A 19,186-nucleotide genomic window follows, 5' to 3' on the forward strand; every position below is an offset into this window, starting at 1 on the left:
GGCTTGGGGTGCCCTCATGAGACCGGCCTTCGGCAGCCCACCTTCCACCAGTGTCCCTGTTTGAGAATCACCCACCCCAAACACCAGCCACAAAGCTTTCTCACTCTTCTCAGTGGAAAAAAGCCACGTGTCACATATTCAGGCCAGATCCCTTGCTGGCCCTCGCCTCCCTCCCCAGGGCCAGGAAAGGTAAGCCTGGAGGGGCACACCCCACAGTGATGGGGCAAGGGCTCTGCTGGCCCCGCTAACCAGCCCTCGCTCCCAACACCCATCCCCTCGGATGGGCACTTGGCCCAGGAGACTGTTCTGCACAGCTGCCAGGACGTCATTCTCAGGTGCCCTGCGCAACTTTCCTGACCTGCATGGACCCGCTCTGGCAGCCCTTCCAGGCACTAGGCTGCAGTCCTGGTAGGACCCTAGTTCCCAAGTCCCTGCTCGTCTACATCATGCCATTTGGAGCCCATCTCTCTTAACCCACGTGGAGGGTTTGCAGAAGGAGAGGACACAGGTGGACTCCCTGTGCTCCTGTGGCTCAAGTTTAGCGCAATGGGGCGTGAACCCCAAGAGGCACGAAAGTTGGCCCTGGTTTGTACCAAACTGCGGCTCGCTAGGAGTCCTCAGGAGCACCCACCCGCTCCACAAGCTTGGTTCCGTGCAGAAAGTCTGCCCAGCTGTGTTCAGACGGATTGCGGTAAACAGGCACGGACAGCCCTGGGGCCCCAGCCCCCGTTCCCTGGACAAGGATGCGCCGTGATGAGAAACGTGAGGGACATTTAATCATTGCATCTAATAGCTCTGCGACCCCGCCCGACAAAGCCGCACACTGCTCCCGGCCCAGCCCCAGGCTCTGATGGGAGTGCAGGGGCTCGAGGCAGCGGCAGGCCTGCTCCATGGGGTCAGGCTGGGACAGTCCAGCTGAGTCTGGCTCCACCTCAAGGCTAGGGCCGCTCTGGCAAACCCGGTGGTCATCAGTGCTGGGTCAGGCACTCGGAAGCATTTTCTAGAGTCAGGTTGGCCAGGTGTGGGGGCTCAAGACATGTAAAGCTTGGTGATATCAGACTGTTGGGGAGACATAGGTGCCCTCAGCCCCTCTGCACCCGCCTTGCCTCCCCGCCCCCCAGCCCAGGGTCTTCGCTGGAGGCCTGGGGCGCCGCAGGCAAAACCCTCCAAGCTCAGTATGGAGGCCTTGGCCAGCACTGGGGTCACACCCAAGACTCCCACCAGAGGCTGCAAAAGTGGGGGGCAGCCCTTGGGGAATTGGCCATTGTGTTTTGATCTCTCTGGCTTAGGCTCAACCCTTCGGTATGGAGCCCCCCCCCCGCCCCAGAGCCCACCCGGGGCCTCACAGCCCGCTTCCCTTTGGGCCACTCACAAGGCTGGAGTGGTTCTGTGTGTCGTCAGGAGAAGCAGCTGATGTTTATTCATGAACTGATCACTTGGGTGTGGTTGCAGAGGTGACATCGGGGTTGTCCCAGGTGCATAGAGATCCCTGCTGGCTGTGGCTGCCCTGTCCAACTGTCCCTGTCTGTCCCCAACTGGGAGGCCCCCATTCCACCCTTTTCCTGACTGTCCCACATCCCTTTCAGAAGACCCAGCCAGGGTTTTGGGGAGGCACGTGGGGTGCTTACCTTGTTTTGGTGTCCTGTCTGAAAGACACCACAGAGTCCCAGTTAGCCTTAAGCTTTAGGGCCTGTGGCCCCCTGGTCCCTCCACTGGGCCAGATCCATCATGGGGGGGCCCTCCCCAGCTCTGGCCACTGTCCTGCCCCCTGTGCAGCTGGGGTCCTGAGCACGGGGCCAGCCAGGTACTGCCTCCTATGGCTGCCCTGGCACATACTCACCCACCAGGACTCACAAGCACACTGCCTCTGATAAAACTCACGTTGTGTTTGGGGACAGGGGACTTACTTGTGCCACTTATTTCTACAACGACAGCAGGGTTGGAATCAGGTAACACCAGGGTTGGAGCTCACGGTGCCCTCCCGGAGCCCAGCTGCCCCAACTCACATGTAAAGGAGGAGGCCCTGTACGGCTGTTTCCCACTGTGCTGACGACCTGCGGGCACACGGGCGTGGAGATGGGGAGGCCCCGGATCCAGAACCCAGGGCTCACGGACAGGCCCCCACCGCGCCCCCCCCCTTGGGGGGCTGGAAGGCCACAGAGGGTCAGAGGAGGATCCCTGGCCAGCCCGCCCCCACCCCAGCCTGAGCCCTACTCGCAGTTGTAGCCAAAGCAGACGACATGCGAGTCTGTGCAGTTGATGCAGGAGATGGTTTCGTACTGGAAGATGCCTGCAACACAGGAGAGGCAGCCACGGGCTCCCCCGCCTCGGCCTCCAGGGCCGCCACCACCACTGGGTCCTCCGGGCTGCACAGGGGCTCACTCACCACAGTGGCGCTGACAGTCAATGCGGCCTGTGGGGACAAGAGGACCGACCTGTCCCTAGCTCCTGCCCTCCCCAAGGCTCACCCTGGGTGGCCCAGCCTGGGACGGAGCCAACTGCTGGGGCAGGGCGGCAGCACTACTCACCCAGGCCTCCAGGCCCGGGCAGGGGGAGGTGGCAGGGAGGCGCCGGGTTTATCCAAGGGACCTTGCCTCGGGGAGCTGCCCCTCTCCCCTCCGGTGCCCACGGGCCCATTCATGTCCCTCCAGCCCCAGCCTCCAAGGGACTCCTGAAATAATACAGCGGCCCTCCCTGTGCTCACTTTCGATGATGGCATTCTGGATGAGATGCACCTGCTCCCGGAAGATGGCTCGCAGCTCGTTGGGAAAATATCCTGGTGGGGGTGGGCGGGTGGGCAGGAGGGAGGTCAGGCCGCGGCGGCGGGCGGAGGGGAGCCGTCCGATTCCCGCGCGTGCGGCCGCCCCCTTACCGGGGAAATACATCTTCCCCTGGTACAGCTGGTCCATCTTCTGGTACACGGCGTCCGCCACTTGGTCCAGCTTCTCCCGGGCTGGGGGCGGAGGAGGCGCGGTGAGCGGCCCGGCGGGGGGCGGGGAGGGGGCGCGCCCGGGCGGCCCCCCACCCCCGCAGCCCCACCGCCCTCACTGATCTCCGCGGGGATGGCCAGGTGCAGCTCCTTCATGGTGTCCCGGCTCCAGTCGGCGAGCAGCGAGCCCGACACGGGGATGTCGCCCACCCACCAGGACTTGAGGTTCACGTGATGGCGGTAGAAAGAGAACTTCTCCGAGAAGTTGCCGTGGCAGTGCAGGCAGCCGCGGGCCAGCGCCGCCGTCAGGCCGAGGCACAGCAGCAGGGCCATGGCCCGCCCGCGCCCGCCGCCCGCCGCCCGCCAACCGACGGCGCCCCCCGCCCCCGCCCCCGCCCCCGCCCCCGGCGCAGGCCCCGCCCCGCAACGGACAACCGCAGGCCCCGCCCCCCGCAGGCCCCGCCCCCGTAGGCCCCGCCCCGCAGGCCGCGCCCGACGCATGCGCCCGGGGCACACGCAAGCTCCTCCTCCCGGGCGGGCGCAGGCCCGAGGACCCGCTCCGCCTTCCCGGCACCGCGCAAGCTCCGCCCCTAGGCCGCGGGCACCAGCCAATGGCGTCCCGGCCCGTTTCCGGTTGCCCGGCAACAGGAGAGCGCGGCGGCGGGGGCGCCCCTTCTCTGGACCTCGCCCCCCTTGGGCTCCGCTTCCGGGGAGGCCCCCGCCGGTAGCGGAAGTTCCTCTGCCTGGGCGGGGCGGCGGCGGCCGGCGGTGCGCGCTGTGCTGGTCGGCGGCGGAGGGGACGGGGCGGAGGACGCTGGACACCGGACAGCCGCGAGCGCCCCGGCTGGTGGGGCGTGACCGCAGGTGAGTCCTCGCGGGCTACCGCGGGCGGCGGGGAGGCCGGGTCCTGGGGGGGGCGACCGCGGGCGGCGGGGAGGCCGGGTCCTGGGGGGGGCGACCGCGGGCGGCGGGGAGGCCGGGTCCTGGGGGGCGACCGCGGGCGGCGGGGAGGCCGGGTCCTGGGGGGGGCGACCGCGGGCGGCGGGGAGGCCGGGTCCTGGGGGTGGGCGACCGCGGGCGGGGGGAGGCCGGGTCCCCGGGGGGGGGGGGGCGACCGCGGGCGGCGGGGAGGCCGGGTGCGGGGGGAGGGGGGACCGCGGGCGGCGGGAGGCCGGGTCCTCGGGGGCGACCGCAGGCGCCGGGGAGGCCGGGTCCTGGGGGAGCGACCTTGGGCAGCGGGGAGGCCGGGTCCTGGGTGGGGGGCGACCGCGGGCGGCGGGAGGTCGGGTCCTCGGGGGGCGACCGCGGGCAGCGGGGAGGCCGGGTCCTGGGGGGGGGCGACCGCGGGCGGGGGGAGGCCGGATCCTCGGGGGGGGCGACCGCGGGCGGCGGGGAGGCCGGGTGCGGGGGGGGGGGCGGGGGCGACCGCGGGCAGCGGGAGGCCGGGTCCTCGGGGGCGACCGCAGGCGCCGGGGAGGCCGGGTCCTGGGGGAGCGACCTTGGGCAGCGGGGAGGCCGGGTCCTGGGTGGGGGGCGACCGCGGGCGGCGGGAGGTCGGGTCCTCGGGGGGCGACCGCGGGCGGCGGGGAGGCCGGGTGCGGGGGGGGGGGGGGGTGACGACCGCGGGTGGGGGCAGTGCCTGCCTGCACTCGGTGACTGTGGGGCCGCCCACACACGGCCCCAGCCAGGCCTCCTTGCTCCCCGCTCACCGCACTCGGAGCTCGGGGCCCTTACTCGCCTGTTTTAGGGGCTGAGCCGAGCCTGCGGCCATACCTGGCGGTCCTCAGGGCAGGGCCTGCAGCCTCCCCGACTGCCCAGTTGACTTGCCGAGGACTGGTGGTGTCCCCGGGTGTTTGGGGTCACCTGTCGGGCTCTGTTCTCAGAACACCCTGGACCCATCGACTGACCATGGGTGAGCTAGTGGGCGTCCTGGCTGCCCCCACCCTGCAGACACCCAGCTCCTGCTGTGTGCCTTCCCCTCTCACTCACCCCTCCAGAGCGGAGCTGTCGGCCTCAGCCGCTGGCCCCGTGTGGCTACAGCCCTTCAAGCCCACCTCAGCTAATCGGGGCGCCCGGCACAGACACAGAGCACTTTTTTTTTTTTTTTTTTGAAGTCAAAACGTCCGTGATAATTTCAGTTTCCAGGAGGTGTTGAAATGACATTTTGTTGTTTTTCGGTCAAATGCAATACAGTATTAGTGTTAACTTCACCTGTTTCTTTGTACTTTTTTCACTTGATAGCAAGGCTACTGGGAAATTTTAAGTTATGCCTTTGGTGCAGGTAATATTCCTAGTGTTTTCTGTGACATTCCTTCCACAAACGTATGTCCTGCTTTGGCGGGATTCATTGTTTTCTGTGGCTTTAGTCTTAAACAGGGCAAGCTACTCAAGGATTTAACCCAGTGCTGGGTGTATTGTAGTTGAATTGGTGTTGGCTATGATTTTTTTTTTTGCTGTTATAATTTTTTTTTAAATATTTTATTTATTTATTCATGATCGACAGAGAGGGAGGGAGAGAGAGAGAGAAAGGCAGAGACACAGGCAGAGGGAGAAGCAGGCTCCATGCACCGGGAGCCCAATGTGGGATTCGATCCCGGGTCTCCAGGATCGCGCCCTGGGCCAAAGGCAGGCGCTAAACCGCTGCGCCACCCAGGGATCCCTGTTATCATTTTTTTTTAATTGCGCTTATTTTTTGGAGCAACTTTAGGTTCACAGCAAAACGGGGTGGAAGTTCCCCCAGGCCCCATCTCCCCGTAAATGCACAGCCTCCCCCATTACCAGCATCCCCGCCAGAGCCTGATATGTGTGACAGGTGATGACCAATATCCGGACGTTACCAGCCACAGCCCGCAGGTGACCGGGGTTCACCGTCACTGCTGCACGCCCTGTGGGTTTGCATGAATGTCACAGACACCGCGCCACTGTCACCGCATGGCCCAGAGGAGGCCCCGGCCCTACAGACCCCTGCTCCACCAAAGCACCCCCCCCACCCCGGCCACCGTGGGCCCTGTCACCACCTCCACAGCTCTGCCTTTTCCAGAAGGTCCTAGACCTGGAGCCACGGGCTGTGTGGCGTCCCCTCCATGTCTGTGTCTGGCTCAGGGGTTTTATTTGAGCCTCTCTAAAGGGAGAGCACGGCCGTATCACCCTTACGTCACTCAAAAAGCTGAGTGCGGTGTTTGCGAACCCGGTGCCCGGGTAACCGGGAGTTGAGTTCTAGGTGCACCTCCGTGTCTCTCTCTCTCTCTCTCTCTCTCTCTCTCTCTCTCTCTCGGCAGAAGCAAAAGTGGTTATTTTAGTTCCTCAGGGAGGCCTCAGAAATGCTAGTTCAGTTCCTGGACTTTTTTTTTCCGAACGATTTTCAGTCTGTTCGCAGCCAGGACAGGCGACAGCCATCGATCGGGTTTCCGGGAGCTGCTCTCCCTTCTCCAGCGCCTCATCAAACGGAGCTTTAGCAGAAATTCCCCGAGCAGCCGGCTCAGAGCCTGGGCTTTTTCTCGGGGAAGTTCGAGACATGCCCCAGCTGGAGAGCCCTGTTCCTCATTTCCTAGAATTTCGAGGTTCAGATTACTTAAGCCGAAAAGAGGCAACAGCAGCTTCAGAATCCAGGTTCTGGGAAGGAGGTGGGCGTTCCTGCGTCTCCTGAGTCCAGAACAGGGCGTGCGTGGCGGGGTCTCTCTCTGCGGGGAGGGGGTCGTTAGGGCCGTGGGAGCTGAGCGCTTGACGCTGGGAGTACCCTGGGGGTCCCCACACGTGGCCCAGCGTCCCCGGGGGCAGAGTGGTGGGCGCAGCACCCTGGACAGAGGGTGGCCGGGAGTGGGCGCGCTGTGTCCCCTCAGAACAGGGTCTTCTCAGCGGCGAATGCGTGTCGTGGGTGTCCTGTTGTTAGTCGCCGGCAGGGGCTCTGCTGCTCCTGCCCTGCCCCTTGTGACATGCGAGACCCCGGGCCGGGCCCCCGAAGAGGTGCAGCGGCTCCTCAGCGGACGGGGGCGGCCTTGGTGGCTTGCCGCCTTTCATCTGCCTTCTGTCCCCCACCCCCACCCCCAAGACAGGATTCAACCCATGAGAGAAGGATGGGGAGTCACTGCTGATGGGCACAGGGTTTCTTTTGAGGTAGGAGAATGTTTTAGGATTATGGTAATGGTTGCACTGCCCTATGATTGTACTAAAACCATCAAATTGTACACTTTAAAAGTTATTTGTGGTACGTGAATTGTATCACAGCGGGTCATAAAATAAGAGGATCCGCAGGAGGGTGGGACCGCGTAGGACCCCTTGAGAGCACCTGGCCTGCAGTGGTCTCAGCAAACCGCTTCCTGCCTTCCTGCATCACAGATTGGGGAACTTGAGCCCGGAAGCAAAGACATGAGGGCCTGATGCCAGTAGAGCACCACCCCCGTGGCGGGTCGGCAGGCGGCACCCTCTGTGGTCTTGCAGGACGGCGGGGGGCCTTCCCCCCGGGGAGCAGGGCTGACATTTAAACTGCAGCTATGGGGAGCGGCCTTCTGGGACGGGACAGATCGGGGCCCCAGAGCATCCTCCCACCCACCGCGCCCAGGGGCTCGCCTCTGAGCTTGGGGTCTGTCCCCTCCTGTTCCCCCGGCCCCAGGGCAGGGTCCCCGTAGTGGGGGGTGCGTTAGTGGCCAAGACAGGATGCAGAGGCACCGGAAGGAAGTGGCAGCGCCTCCCCGGGAGGTCATGCAAGGCAGCTGCCTGGAGGAACTGTGCTTTGTTTGGTTTTCAGAAGAAAAAGGAGGGGGGGGGCAGAGGGCGTGTGTTGGGGCCGGGGAATTTGTCATCTTCATCAGTCTAGAAGTTTCTAAGTACCGCCGGGCACATGTCCGAGGGAAGAACCTGGCCGTCAGCAGAGCCCTGAGCCCCAACAGGTCTGTCCCACTGAGGACAGCGCCCGGGAAGAGCCGGTAAACAGGGTGGGGCTGGCAATGTGGGGTCACCTCCAGGCCGCGGGGTGTCTGCGTCCCATAGAAACCTGCTCCTGAGGGGGATTCTGGACATTGGGGAAGTTTCCTAGAAAATGGTTGCTTCCACTTAAAAAAACCCGCACTTTCTAAGATCGAGGGCAGGAGCCCTGTGAACCACCCCCTCCCCTGGCCCCGTTGCCTGAGCCCAGCTTCCAGAACTGCCCTGGGGCGCGTCTGGTCCCCGCATGGAGACACCGCACCCCCCAGCCTGCTTTTGCCCCCCAGTCTCAGGTCCCCAGGTGCCGTGGTTGCGGCTGAGGCCCCGGAGCCATGTCCGACAGGCCCCAGGATGAGAGGCCCCAGCGGGCACTGGCGGGTGGCACTTTCCCCCGTCCGCGGCGGCTGTCAGGGTGCGGCTCAGCTTGGGGTTACATAAGGGGCCCGGAAGCGAGTCGATGCGCAGGAGCAGCCGGACAGGGACGCAACCCCCACCTCGTCTCTCAGGCGGAGGGTGTTTGCAGGTTGAAGTAAGCCCTGGGATGGGGAAGTGCCCAAGCCCTGCTGTCAGGCGGCTGGAGCAGAGGTGACCTGCCCTCCCGGTGGAGGACGCTGGCCCTTTACCTGCGCCAGAGTGGCCTAAGCGTGGCCAGGTTTGCAGGTTAACCTCCGGGACAGGTATGCAGGCCCCTTGGGCCTTACTGGTCCCAGGGGGCCCCGGGGATCGCCGCCGGCCTGCCCAGCACAGCCGCCGTGGTGTGAGGGGTCCTGGGCCACTGCCCTGCGCTCTCAGGCACCGCCTTCCCGCCGTGGGGCTCTGGGTGCCCCGGCTGTGCCCATCCACCGACACCAGGGAGGGTAGGCGGCCGGGGCCCTGGAGCTGAGGCACCCGTGCAGTTCTGTAGAGGCCGTGCGGAGGTGCGGGGGGGGACAGTGCCTGACACTGGCCGGAGGGCGGCGACGGACGCCTGCGTGATGGGCAGGTGGTTCGCTGCGCCGGCTGTGGCCTGGCAGAGGAGGCTGGCTTCACCCACGCGCCCGGGTTCCCGCTCTGGCTCGGCCCTGTCCCCGCCACCTGACTCCTCCTCAGCGGGGTAGCGCTGAGTCACTATCTTCCATACGGGGTCTCGGCCGGGGGACCCTGGGCAGGGTCTGGGGACGGACGCCTGTGGTCCCAGGATGGGGCGTGCTGCCCCCCCCCGATGTCCGCAGGGCCCAGGGGGCCGAGCCAGTCGGGGCCCGTCCTCCCTCCCGTGAAGTGTGTCTGCCGCGTTCCTCCAAGGGTCCCGGGAAGTGCCCGGCAGGGGTCAGCCGAGGTGGCAGGACGTGGTGGCGGCGGCCAGAGCCAGCCGTGGGGAGGGCGGCCCCCGCGCTCTGTGACAGGCCCGCGTCCTCCTGCTCCGGAGCTGGGGCTGCCGGGAGCCGCCCCGCCGGTCCTCACGGGGAGCTTCCTCCGCCACCCGCGCCCGCGCCTTCCCCGTCGTGGGCCCAGTGAGCAGGGGTGGGGCGGCTTGGGCCCAGAGGGTGTCACTTAGGCCCAGGAGGGAAGCTCTTCTCCGCCCCTTTGCCCACCGCGTAGTCACAGCCCCGTTAGACGAGACCCGCGTAGCCCGCAGCCCACTCACTGACACACACAGCTCCGTTTTCAGGCCGTCCCCAGCCTTGCACAACCACCGCCGCCGTCTGCTTCCACGCCATCCTGTCACCCCAGGGGAGCCCATCCCCGTCAGCCGTCACTCCCCTCCCGCCACCCCTCCCTGCCCGTGGACAAGCCCGTCCTGGACGTGTCACACACGTGGACTCACACCCATGGGGCCTCCTGTTCCCTCCCTGAGCGTCGGGGGCTCGGGTCCGTCCCCGGGGCGGCATAGGGGGGCCTCACCCCTGCTCACGTGGCCGACAAGGCCTGTTCGTGTGTTCACCCGTTGCGGGATGTGGGGGTCGTCTCCAGCCTTTGGTGAGAACGTGAGTTGTGCCGCTGCCACCGTGTGTGCACGAGTCTCCTTGTGGATGTTTGCCGTCGCCTTCGGGGTGGCCCTGGGGTAGCTCCGCCTGACCCTGGGCTGTTCCCCGCAGCAGCCGTGCTCCCCGGTTCCAATTTCTGCACGTCCTCACCAGCGCCGGCGATTGTCCTCGGTGCTTACAGCCGTTCCCGGGGGGCGGTGGTTCCCTCGCCTTCCCCGGGGCTCCTGTTGTCCTCGGCCGCGCCTCCGTCCCCGGGCTCACCTTCGGGGTCCCTGTGGTTCAGGCTGCTCAGGTGGGCTTGGCCGCTCCGCGCAGAGAAGGGAGCGAGTAACCTGCTCCCGGCCCACGAGTAACCGGGTCTGGCTGACGTCGCTGCTCATCAGGGGGTCGTGCGTAGCCAGTGACAACTGGCTCCTCAGTTTCCTGGGGCTGCTGTAACCAGTGACCACAAGTTCCGTGGCCCTAAAGGAACACGGATCTGTCATCCCACGGTTCTGGAGGTCACAAGTTCAAAATGCCATGGACGGGGCTGGTCCCCCCGGGGCCCCAGGGAGACCTGCCCCGCCTTGTCCCGCGTCCACAGGCACTGCCTCCCCGGCCCTGCGGCCCCCCTCCGTCCTCCCCGCCAGCACCGCGGGCTCTCGGGGTGTCTTCTCGGGGCGGCGCCTGCAGGTGTCCCGGCGAAGCTCCTACTGCCCATTTGCTGGGAGCAGGGCACCTGTCGTCAGCCCTTCGTCTTTGCCCCGGGGCCACTGTGGGCGCTCACCGGGCCCCGCAGGAGTCTGGGCCTGGGGTCCCTGGACCTGGCCCAGCAGCGCCCGGGCTCTCATGCTCTTCCCTCAGCAGGGCCGACGTCGAGCCGGCGCTCTCTGCGGGGCCGCCCTGGTTCTGGGGGGTGAGGGGGGTCCCCACAGAAGCAGGTGTGATGAGGGAAGCAGAGGTTGGAGGGTGCGGGGCCTCCTCTGGACTCGGAGAGGCAGGAGCCCCGGGAGTCCCATTTCAGATGTGGAGCCTCCGGAACTTTCTGATACTACAGCTGGGCTGGTAGGAGCTCTGGGTCTGCGGTAATTTGCTGCGGCACCGTGCTGGGTCTGGAGGGGCACTGCCCGCCGGCCCGAGTTAGAGGAATGAACCCCACCGTTGAAGCAGAGAAGCGGGGTGGGCACCGACTAACATACATGGCTTGCACGTGTGCAGGTGCACGATGTGGCGTGGGGCCACGGGCGGGCCCTTCCTCTTTCCTACTCTCCACACACTTCCCCTTCTGCACCTTCCCCCCGGTGAACTCCCAAGACCCCCACCCCGCCAGCCCCTGGGGCGCCTGGCCCCCCCAACCCCGGCCCCCGCTGTCCCAGCGCACCGCACACTCCTGGGAGCAGGGCGGGGGGCGGCACCACCGTGGCAGGGTGGGGAGCACACCCAGCCCGGCAGGGTGGCTGCATCCCCAGCATGAGCCTGGCCACCGCTTCATGCGCCCCACCTCATCCTTCACGCTCTCTGACGTGAGCCGGGTACTGTCCCACGGAACAGAGGAGGACCCAGCGCAGAGAGACAGCAGAGGGAGGGGCAGGGGGTGGGCTCTCGCGGCAGGACCTCATCCCAGGGAAACCAGTGAGGGTGGGTGTCTGTGTGGTCCCGTGTTGGTCAGACAGGAAGAGCAGATGGGCTTGTCCAGGCTTCTGGAATGGGCCCTGCAGTGGAGAGTGTCCCCCTAGAATTCCAGTTCACCTGTCGGGAATGGGGGCTCTGCACACATCCTCGGGTGGCGAGATGAGGGTGGGCCCCGGTGCAGCGGGGAGATTAGGGTGCAATGCAGAAACACAGAAATTATCCTTTCCCAACTCTGGAGGCCAGACCCCCAGCCAGGCTGTGGGCAGAGCTGGTCCCTTCGGAGGCCGTGGGGACAGTGCTCCAGGCTTGTGCCTGGCTCTGGCAGTGCCGGCCCCCCTGGCGCCTCCACCCTCGTGCAGCTGTCTGCCATGCGCCTGTGTCTCCTTTTATAAGGACGGTTGTCATCGCACCAGGGACACCTGTGTGATCCAGGAGGCGCGCAGCCCGAGATCCCTGATCGTGTCCGCACAGAACCTTCTTCCAAATGAGGTCCTGTCTGCAGGCCGTAGGGACATAGACGACTGTCCACGGAGGGCGCCGCTGACCCGCCGCGCTCTCCCTTGGTGCCTGCAGATCTCCAGCCCCTGCTGCTGTGCGAGAACGCCTCCGGGCGTGGGGAGGATCCACCGGCTCTGGCCTGTTGGGAGCTGTCTCTGCATCTTCTGGTCTGAGGCAGTGGGGACCTGCCACGGACCATTTTGTCTGTGGAGCAACTGGGGCCCCCTTGGTGGATTGAATGTCACAAGTCCTGGGAGTGCCCCGATCTGCCTCCTAGTCCTTCCAGAGCAGGGTTTCCAGAAGCAGGTGACGGTTCCTCCCCTTTCCGTGTTCCAGATCTCCGGGAAGCCGTGGGGTCCAGCAAGTCTCCCATCGCCGCGGCGCCTGCCTGACACGGTCGTCCTGCCTGGGCCCCTCCACAGAGGCATCGCCAGGGAAGGGGGCCGAGATGTCCAACCCCTTCCTGAAGCAAGTTTTCAACAAGGACAAGACCTTCCGCCCTAAGCGCAAGTTTGAGCCGGGCACCCAGCGCTTCGAGCTACACAAGAAGGCACAGGCGTCGCTGAATGCCGGGCTGGACCTGAAGCTGGCCGTGCAGCTGCCCCCGGGCGAGGACCTCAACGACTGGGTGGCCGTGCACGTGGTGGACTTCTTCAACCGCGTCAACCTCATCTACGGCACCATCGGCGACGGGTGCACGGAGCAGTCCTGCCCGATCATGTCGGGCGGCCCCAAGTACGAGTACCGCTGGCAGGACGAGCACCAGTTCCGCAAGCCCACGGCGCTGTCGGCCCCCCGCTACATGGACCTGCTCATGGACTGGATCGAGGTGCAGATCAACAACGAGGAGCTCTTCCCCACCCACGTCGGTGAGTCGGAGTGGCTGGGGTGGGCCACGTGGGCACCGGGAAGGGCAGGCCCCACTCGCTCTCACGTCGAGCCAGGATTCACATGCCCGCCATCTACCCGTTTAAAGTGTACGGTTCAGTGGCATTTATAGTATGTTCACAGAGTTGTGCAGACCATCACTGCTAGTTCCAGAACATTCCACCACCCCAATAGCATCCCCATAAGCCATCATCCCCACCCCCCACCCCACCCTTGGCTCCCACCACCTCCTCTCTGTCTCTGTGGACGGGCCTCTTCTGGGGACCTCCTGGAAGTGGGGTCCTGCAGGAGGAGTCCTTCTGGGTCTGGTGCCCTTCCTGAGCATCGTGGGCTCGGGGTCCATCCCCGGGCCAGCGCGTGTGGGCACCTTGCTCCTGCTCAAAGGCGAGGGATATGCACCCGTGTGGTGGACACATTCTTTTTTAAGTTAAGGGCCCTGAGACAGGAGATGACCCTGGATGTCATCACAAGGGTCCTTGTAAGAGAAAGACAGAGGGAGGTTGGACACGCGAGGGGAGAAGGTGGTAGGACAACGGGGAAGGAGGGACGGGCCATGAGCTTAGGAATGCCAGCAGCTTCCCAGGGCAGCAGGGGCACGGGTTCTCCCTGGCGCCTCCGGTGGGAACCATCCTGCGGTCCCTCAGCCCAGTGACACTGACTGAAAACTGTGAGAGATGCACATGAGTTCTTTAAGCCGCTCAGCCGGTGGTGGTTTGTGACAGCGGCACCAGGAGCCACCCACAGCCGTGGATTTCTGTCACCATCAGTGCTGACACGGCGTCCCGGAACCCCGGCCGGGCAGACAGGTCTCAGGCCCAGCTCTGCACCCACTCGTTCCTCCCCTGGGCCCTCACTCAGCATCTGCACCGCGGAAGGGCTGACGCTGGCAGAGGCTTTCGAGGGACTATCCAGGGAGAGGCCACCCCCGGCCTGGGATTCCCAGCAGTCCCTGCTTCAGGTCGCCGGGGACGTGGAGAGCCCCAGAGGCCATGTCATTTGATTCCCAGCCTTGCTAGGCCCCGTGCGAGTCCCACCAGGTCCTCAGGGGTCAGCACCCTAGAACTCGAGACGCCCAGCCTGCCCCACACCCGGGGAAGGTAAATTCCAAGTTTACCAAAGAGGATGCTGGGGAGAGGCAGGGAAGAGGAACTGGCAGGTGGCACACGGCTGTGCAGCGGGACTTCTGAGTCCAGGCTGCCGGCCTCGCGCAGCCCTTGTTCCCCAGGCGCCCGTGTCGGGGGCCTGCCTGGCCTGGGCCACCCCTGCCAGCCCTGTTTCAGGACCCCAGCCAGGCATTCAGAACAACGTGCTTCCGGCAGACGGCCCTGTCTCTCCGCTTCTTGTCTGTGCCACTGCCAAGAACCGTGCGGCCGGGCAGAGAGAACGGGTCCACGTTCAGTGTGGCTCCCGTGTTGCTTCTGTTCCCGCCTGTACACCCCTTAGACCTCGCCGTGTCAGGCCAGCGGCTGGCACACTTCTCACACTTCTCATGGGGACTAGCTAGCAAATCCTTCCAGCCTCGCAGGCCAGACAGTCTGTCTTGACCACTCAGATCTGCAGTGTAGACCGAAAGCCACCAGAAGCAATTTACAAACAGGGGGCTCTGTGTTCCAGGTAAACTTTATTTATAAAAGCAAGTGGGAGGCCAGGTTTGTACCCCTGCACGAGAGACCATTGTGAGCGTGTGCAGTGGCGTCCAGGAACAGTCTACTCTGAGCCCATCCAAGCCAGGCTACCCGGGATCGCCGCCGGGGAGTCCCGTGCTAGGAGAGAGGCGCAGGGCGGTGGCCTTGGACCAGGGCCCCTGGAGGTGGCTGGCCCACCCCACGGCCTTCAGCAGCTGCTCCTCAGGTGCCCACAAATGCGGGTCGAGGACGACCATCAGGCTTCATCCTTGCAGAATCGAGTGGCGGGGAAAACAGGTCTCAGTGATGCCGGACAAACCGTCCAGGGGGTTCGTGGCCTGGGAACTGGGCCTGGTCGCCGTTCACCGATGCTTGTCAGCACAAGCTGCACACAGGCGCCCCTGCTAGGGCGGAGCGGCCATCTGGGCCCAGCTACGGAGGAAGGGGCGGGCGGGGGGCACCGAGAGGGCACAGGGTCAGGCTGGGCCTGTCTCACAGCTCACGGAGCACCGTCGCTTTCCCGCTCGCCTTCTGTTCCACGCACGTCAGGTCAGACCTCCCCCGGCGGAGAGCAGCCACCTGGGCCCCGCTGTGGGGGTGGACGTCCCCGTGCGCCCCGATGAGTACACTGTTGTCCGGATCGCGTGTGCTGCCCCTGGGCTGTTAGCCCGTGAGCCCCCCAGGTCACGATGGGGCCAGTGTGTTCTTTCCGGTCCCGGGCACCCACCCGGTGGTGCCGAGTGTACCCCGTCTGTATGGGACGAAGTCGCATGATTGAGGGATTGAGGGGGTGCAGAAAGGAGCACTGGGGCGCCTGACACACAGGCTGCCAGAGGGGCTGGCACGGGGGCTCCCCTGGTCGGGGCGTTTGACCACAAGGAAGGGAAGTGAGGAAGACACTCCTTAAGCTCCATGGCAGGAGTGAGCACACGTACACGTGCACAGCAAAGCTGCGTCGATGCTCGAACGTAGATGACGCTGTGAAGACGCACTCGAGGCGGGCAGACCCCTGTGAGGAGTATCAGACTGTCAGGAAACGTGTTTTTGTAGGTCGTCCCGTTCAATTAAGAAGAGCAAGCAGAGCTAGGAATAGAAGCGCACAGCCCAGAACCGGCGGGGGGGTGGTCAGCGGGGCCCGGGGGGGCCGCAGCCTCCCTGACCCCCGCCCTGTGTGCAGGCACGCCGTTCCCCAAGAACTTCCTGCAGGTGGTGAAGAAGATCCTGTCCCGGCTGTTCCGCGTCTTCGTGCACGTCTACATCCACCACTTTGACCGCATCGCGCAGATGGGCTCCGAGGCGCACGTCAACACCTGCTACAAGCACTTCTACTACTTCGTCAAGGAGTTTGGCCTCATCGACACCAAAGAGCTGGAGCCGCTGGTGAGCAGGGCGGGCATCCGGCGGGGGTGGCGGGGGACATGGGGGTCCCCAGGGCCCGGACGCCCGGCTTGGTGGGTAGCCTGACATGGAGAGAGGGAAGCGGAGGCAGGTTCTCTGGGTCTGGGCCCAAGTTTGACACGGCGACAGTGGTGTGGCTACTTGGATTCCGGCACACGGGATCCACCCACCGGGCTTGTGTCTGGTGCTTTTGCTCCCTACTCCGCGGGGATGCGGCTGCGCGTGTGAACCACCCTTCCCCCCGCCCCTGACAGGCAGAGGCCCTGAATCCTGGGGCTGCTGTGCCCTTGGGGCCGCCTGGGAAGGTCACCCCGCCCCATAGCCCAGAGCCATCCCAGGACGGGCCCCGGAGTCGGCCGCTCCTTCCTGCGGCTGCACCCCCTTTCCCTGCGGGAGACCCTGGGGACCTGGGTGCTGATCCTGGGCGGCCCCGTCTCCCCTGCCCACATCCTCGCCTCCTGCCTGGAGAGCAGGCAATGATGTGTTTCTAACTGAGGTGAAAGTCACATAAGTAAAAAAAAAAAAAAAAAGTCACCTAAGTTAAAATTGTCAACTGAACAGTTCAGTGGCATTTAATACATTCACAAGGGGCTACAGCCATCACCTCTGGTTCCAGAACATTCCGTCGCCCCAGAAGAAGCCCCATCCCCATCGGCAGGCACTTTGCCAGCCTGTGGCAACCCACTCTGTGGCTGTGGATTTGCCAGCTAGACCCGTGTCCACCGCAGCCTGGTGACGGGACGGCTCAGGCAGCAAGGGGGGCTCGCTGGGCCCCTCCCCCAAGGCTCCCGCACCTTGCTTTGGGCTTTTAGCCAGACCTGTGAGGTCAGAGGGCGGCAGGCAGCTGCCCTCCAAGTTCCTACCAGCTGCTACCACTGTTCCCCAAGGTCAAGAACATCCCCCCAGGTGAGGTCCCAGGGTCGTTCCAGCAGATAGGGCATCTCCCCAAGCATGGAAATGCTAGAATGTTCCGAGGGCCCGCTGGGTCTCTCTCAGCTTGTTTTTTTTTTTTTTTTTTCTAAGATTTTATTTATTTATTCATTAGAATACACGGGGGGGTGGGGGGAAAGAGAGAGAGAGAGAGAGAGGCCAAGACACAGGCAGAGGGAGAAGCAGCCTCCATGCCGGGAGCCCGACGCGGGACTCGATCTCGGGTCTCCAGGATCACACCCTGGGCTGAAGGCGGCACCAAACCACTGAGCCACCCGGGCTCCCTGGTTTTCTTTTCTTAATAAGCATCCTGATCCCTTGTTATTTCTCCCACATCAATGCTCAGAGTTCTTTTTTTTTTTTTTTTCTTTTTAAGAATTTATTTATTTAAGAGAGAGAGAGTGAGCATGTGCAGGAGCCGAGGGGAGGGCCAGATGGGGAAGCAGACTCCCCCCGTGACAGGGGTCCCCCGCATAGGGCTCGATCCCAGGGCCCCAGGACGGTGACCTGAGCTGAAGGCAGGTGCTCAGCCCGCAGAGCCAGCAGGCGCCCGATGCTGAGTTCCTTCCGGGCCAGGCGGAGGCCGAGGTAATGCGCAGGAGCCACGACCCCCGCAGGCCGTGTGTAAACGAAGCGGGTGGTGATCTGCCCGCTGCCCCTGGGCCCCGCGGCTTCCGGGGTCTGTCTTGTACAACGTGGCGGGAGGGGCGCCTGGGCGCCTCAGTGGTTGAGCGCCTGCCTTCAGCCCAGGTCGTGATCCTGGGGTCCCGGGATCGAGTCCCGCATCGGGCTCCCCGCACGGAGCCTGCTTCTCCCTCTGCCTGTCTCTGCCTGTCTCTGGGTCTCAGGAATAAATAAGTAAAATCTTTAAGAGAAAACAAAAGAACGTGGCAGGAAGCCTTCACACCTAGATTTTTTGCATTTGTCGTTCGTCTGTTGGGACAGGCTCCCGCGGCTGCCGTCCCCGGGTGTAAAGGTTGTATCAGGGTGACCTGACGTCCTGCTTGTTGTTAACAGAAAGAGATGACCGCGCGGATGTGCCACTGAGAGCCCCTCGGCCCCGTGGTCACTGAGGCAGTGCCCAGGAGACATGCTTGAGGGCCGTGTCTCTGGAACATGGACCCATACTTTCTAGAAAGCCCCGACAGTGAGCGAGCCCGGCGCCGTGGGTCTGCACGCAGCCACCCTGAGCCTGACTCCTTGGCAGGCGTCGAACTTGAACTCCATGGTTCTATGTGTGGAGCTCCTGGGAGAACCCACTTTGTGAACCACTTGCACTTGCCCCGTGGACCCACTGGACCGGCCTCCACATGCAGCCGGTGACCCTGTGTCTGCTTCGCGACGCCCACGATGACCTCGCACCTGCTCCCCAGCTTCCCTGAGCCCCGTCATGGATCATGAGCGATTGGGGTTTTCTCCCTGTGAGCCCCCCTCCCCCTCCTGAATACACGGGGTGACTCTCCCGTCGGACCCTCTCCCAGGCTGCAGTCTTTACAATTTTGCCAAATATTTAGCTGGAGTCAGCCTTCCTGCAGATGCCTGACAACGTGATGTGGAAGCCGTGTGTTTGCGTGGCCCTGTGTGGGGACGGGACCCCAACCCCAGCACCGTCTCCTGTGGACACTGGGGCGGTGGCCAGGGCTCTGCCTGGGGCCGCACGGAAGTGACCACAGGAGCCCTGTCCTGCCCGTGCCTCCTCCCCGCCCGCACGCAGCGTCCTCAGTGGCCTTTTGCCGAGGCAGCCCTTCCAGTCTGGACTGCACCGGCTCCGAGTACCTCTGGCTGCGTGGGACGCTCGCAGGGGCGAGGGGTGCCATCACCCAACACCAAGCAAGTGCAATTAACGTGACCTTGGCCTCGGTCCTTCTAGAAAGCCCCGGGTCCTGCTGGAGGAGGCCCGGCGAGGCAGCCCCCCCAAGACCCGAGATGCGCGTCTGATTGAATGTAGTCAATGCAGAACCTCGGCCGAGCACCGCAACCACTGTGTCCCGGGGCTGCGGGCTGTCCCCGCAGCCCAGCGGGTCGGGGAAGGTGGCGGGGACTCTCCCCACCCTCCCTGCCCACGGGTGTTCCCACGTGAGCATCAGAATAAATTGCCGCCTTTGTACCTGGGGCTGCTGGTCGTCATGTCTGTGTCCCTGCCCGAGGCCTGGTGTTGGCCACGTCACTGTCCTCGTCACCTGGGAGCCCTTGTCCCCATGCTGAGGCTTGGGGGCCCATCCGAGTGCCCCCGCGTGGCTGAGCCGATGCACAGAGTATCATGCGATGAGGATTCCAGGGGGTCAGGCTGGGCTGTGGGACATAGGTTCCTGGAAAACAGGCTGAGAACGTGAGGACGGCACCTGCTCCCCGGCCCGCCGGTTGCGTCTGGGGCTTTCCGGGCCCTTCAACAGGATTCTCGCTGCGTCTTGCTGTGCGCCCCA

At 64.5% G+C, this 19,186-nt stretch overlaps 2 protein-coding genes across 5 annotated transcripts; one reads left to right on the plus strand and one right to left on the minus strand.

Annotated features, from left to right (window-relative positions):
• Positions 1-754: 754 nt before the first annotated feature.
• IZUMO4 (IZUMO family member 4) lies at positions 755-3,294 on the minus strand. Of its 2 annotated transcripts, none has more exons than XR_007404334.1 (9): positions 3,049-3,293; positions 2,873-2,953; positions 2,705-2,776; positions 2,387-2,413; positions 2,215-2,290; positions 2,007-2,054; positions 1,629-1,922; positions 1,373-1,387; positions 755-1,059 (listed from the first exon to the last, which is right to left on the minus strand). XR_007404334.1 is itself a non-coding variant. In XM_049098275.1 (9 exons), the coding sequence occupies exons 1-9, from the start codon at positions 3,260-3,262 to the stop codon at positions 969-971; spliced, it is 639 nt and encodes a 212-aa protein (XP_048954232.1). In that variant the 5' UTR covers positions 3,263-3,294; the 3' UTR covers positions 755-968. The 2 variants fall into 2 exon arrangements, 1 of the variants encoding a protein (XP_048954232.1); XM_049098275.1 differs by having other exon boundaries at positions 1,908-1,922; positions 3,049-3,294.
• Positions 3,295-3,637: 343 nt separating this feature from the next.
• Positions 3,638-18,870, plus strand: MOB3A (MOB kinase activator 3A). Of its 3 annotated transcripts, none has more exons than XM_025456799.3 (4): positions 3,638-3,793; positions 12,259-12,791; positions 15,613-15,815; positions 17,781-18,870. In XM_025456799.3, the coding sequence occupies exons 2-4, from the start codon at positions 12,371-12,373 to the stop codon at positions 17,808-17,810; spliced, it is 654 nt and encodes a 217-aa protein (XP_025312584.1). In that variant the 5' UTR covers positions 3,638-3,793; positions 12,259-12,370; the 3' UTR covers positions 17,811-18,870. The 3 variants fall into 3 exon arrangements, with proteins under 3 accessions (XP_025312584.1, XP_025312583.1, XP_035558930.1); XM_025456798.3 differs by lacking the exon at positions 3,638-3,793 and adding an exon at positions 7,707-7,851; XM_035703037.2 differs by lacking the exon at positions 3,638-3,793 and adding an exon at positions 8,383-8,526.
• The last annotated feature ends 316 nt before the right edge of the window (positions 18,871-19,186 follow it).

This window comes from Canis lupus, chromosome 20, assembly GCF_003254725.2.
Source record: "Canis lupus dingo isolate Sandy chromosome 20, ASM325472v2, whole genome shotgun sequence".
NCBI lineage: Eukaryota > Metazoa > Chordata > Mammalia > Carnivora > Canidae > Canis > Canis lupus.

What these genes read in the sequence shown, in the direction of transcription:
- IZUMO4 (XM_049098275.1), bottom strand. Translation starts at nt 3,262, where the DNA reads ATGGCCCTGCTGCTGTGCCTCGGCCTGACGGCGGCGCTGGCCCGCGGC. An exon ending in GGCCATCCCCGCGGAGATCA is followed by an intron (nt 2,954 to 3,048) that starts GTGAGGGCGGTG and finishes CTCCGCCCCCAG; the next exon opens with CCCGGGAGAAGCTGGACCAA. An exon ending in TGACTGTCAGCGCCACTGTG is followed by an intron (nt 2,291 to 2,386) that starts GTGAGTGAGCCC and finishes CCTGTGTTGCAG; the next exon opens with GCATCTTCCAGTACGAAACC.
- MOB3A (XM_025456799.3), top strand. Translation starts at nt 12,371, where the DNA reads ATGTCCAACCCCTTCCTGAAGCAAGTTTTCAACAAGGACAAGACCTTC. An exon ending in GCTCTTCCCCACCCACGTCG is followed by an intron (nt 12,792 to 15,612) that starts GTGAGTCGGAGT and finishes CCCTGTGTGCAG; the next exon opens with GCACGCCGTTCCCCAAGAAC. An exon ending in CCAAAGAGCTGGAGCCGCTG is followed by an intron (nt 15,816 to 17,780) that starts GTGAGCAGGGCG and finishes TGTTGTTAACAG; the next exon opens with AAAGAGATGACCGCGCGGAT.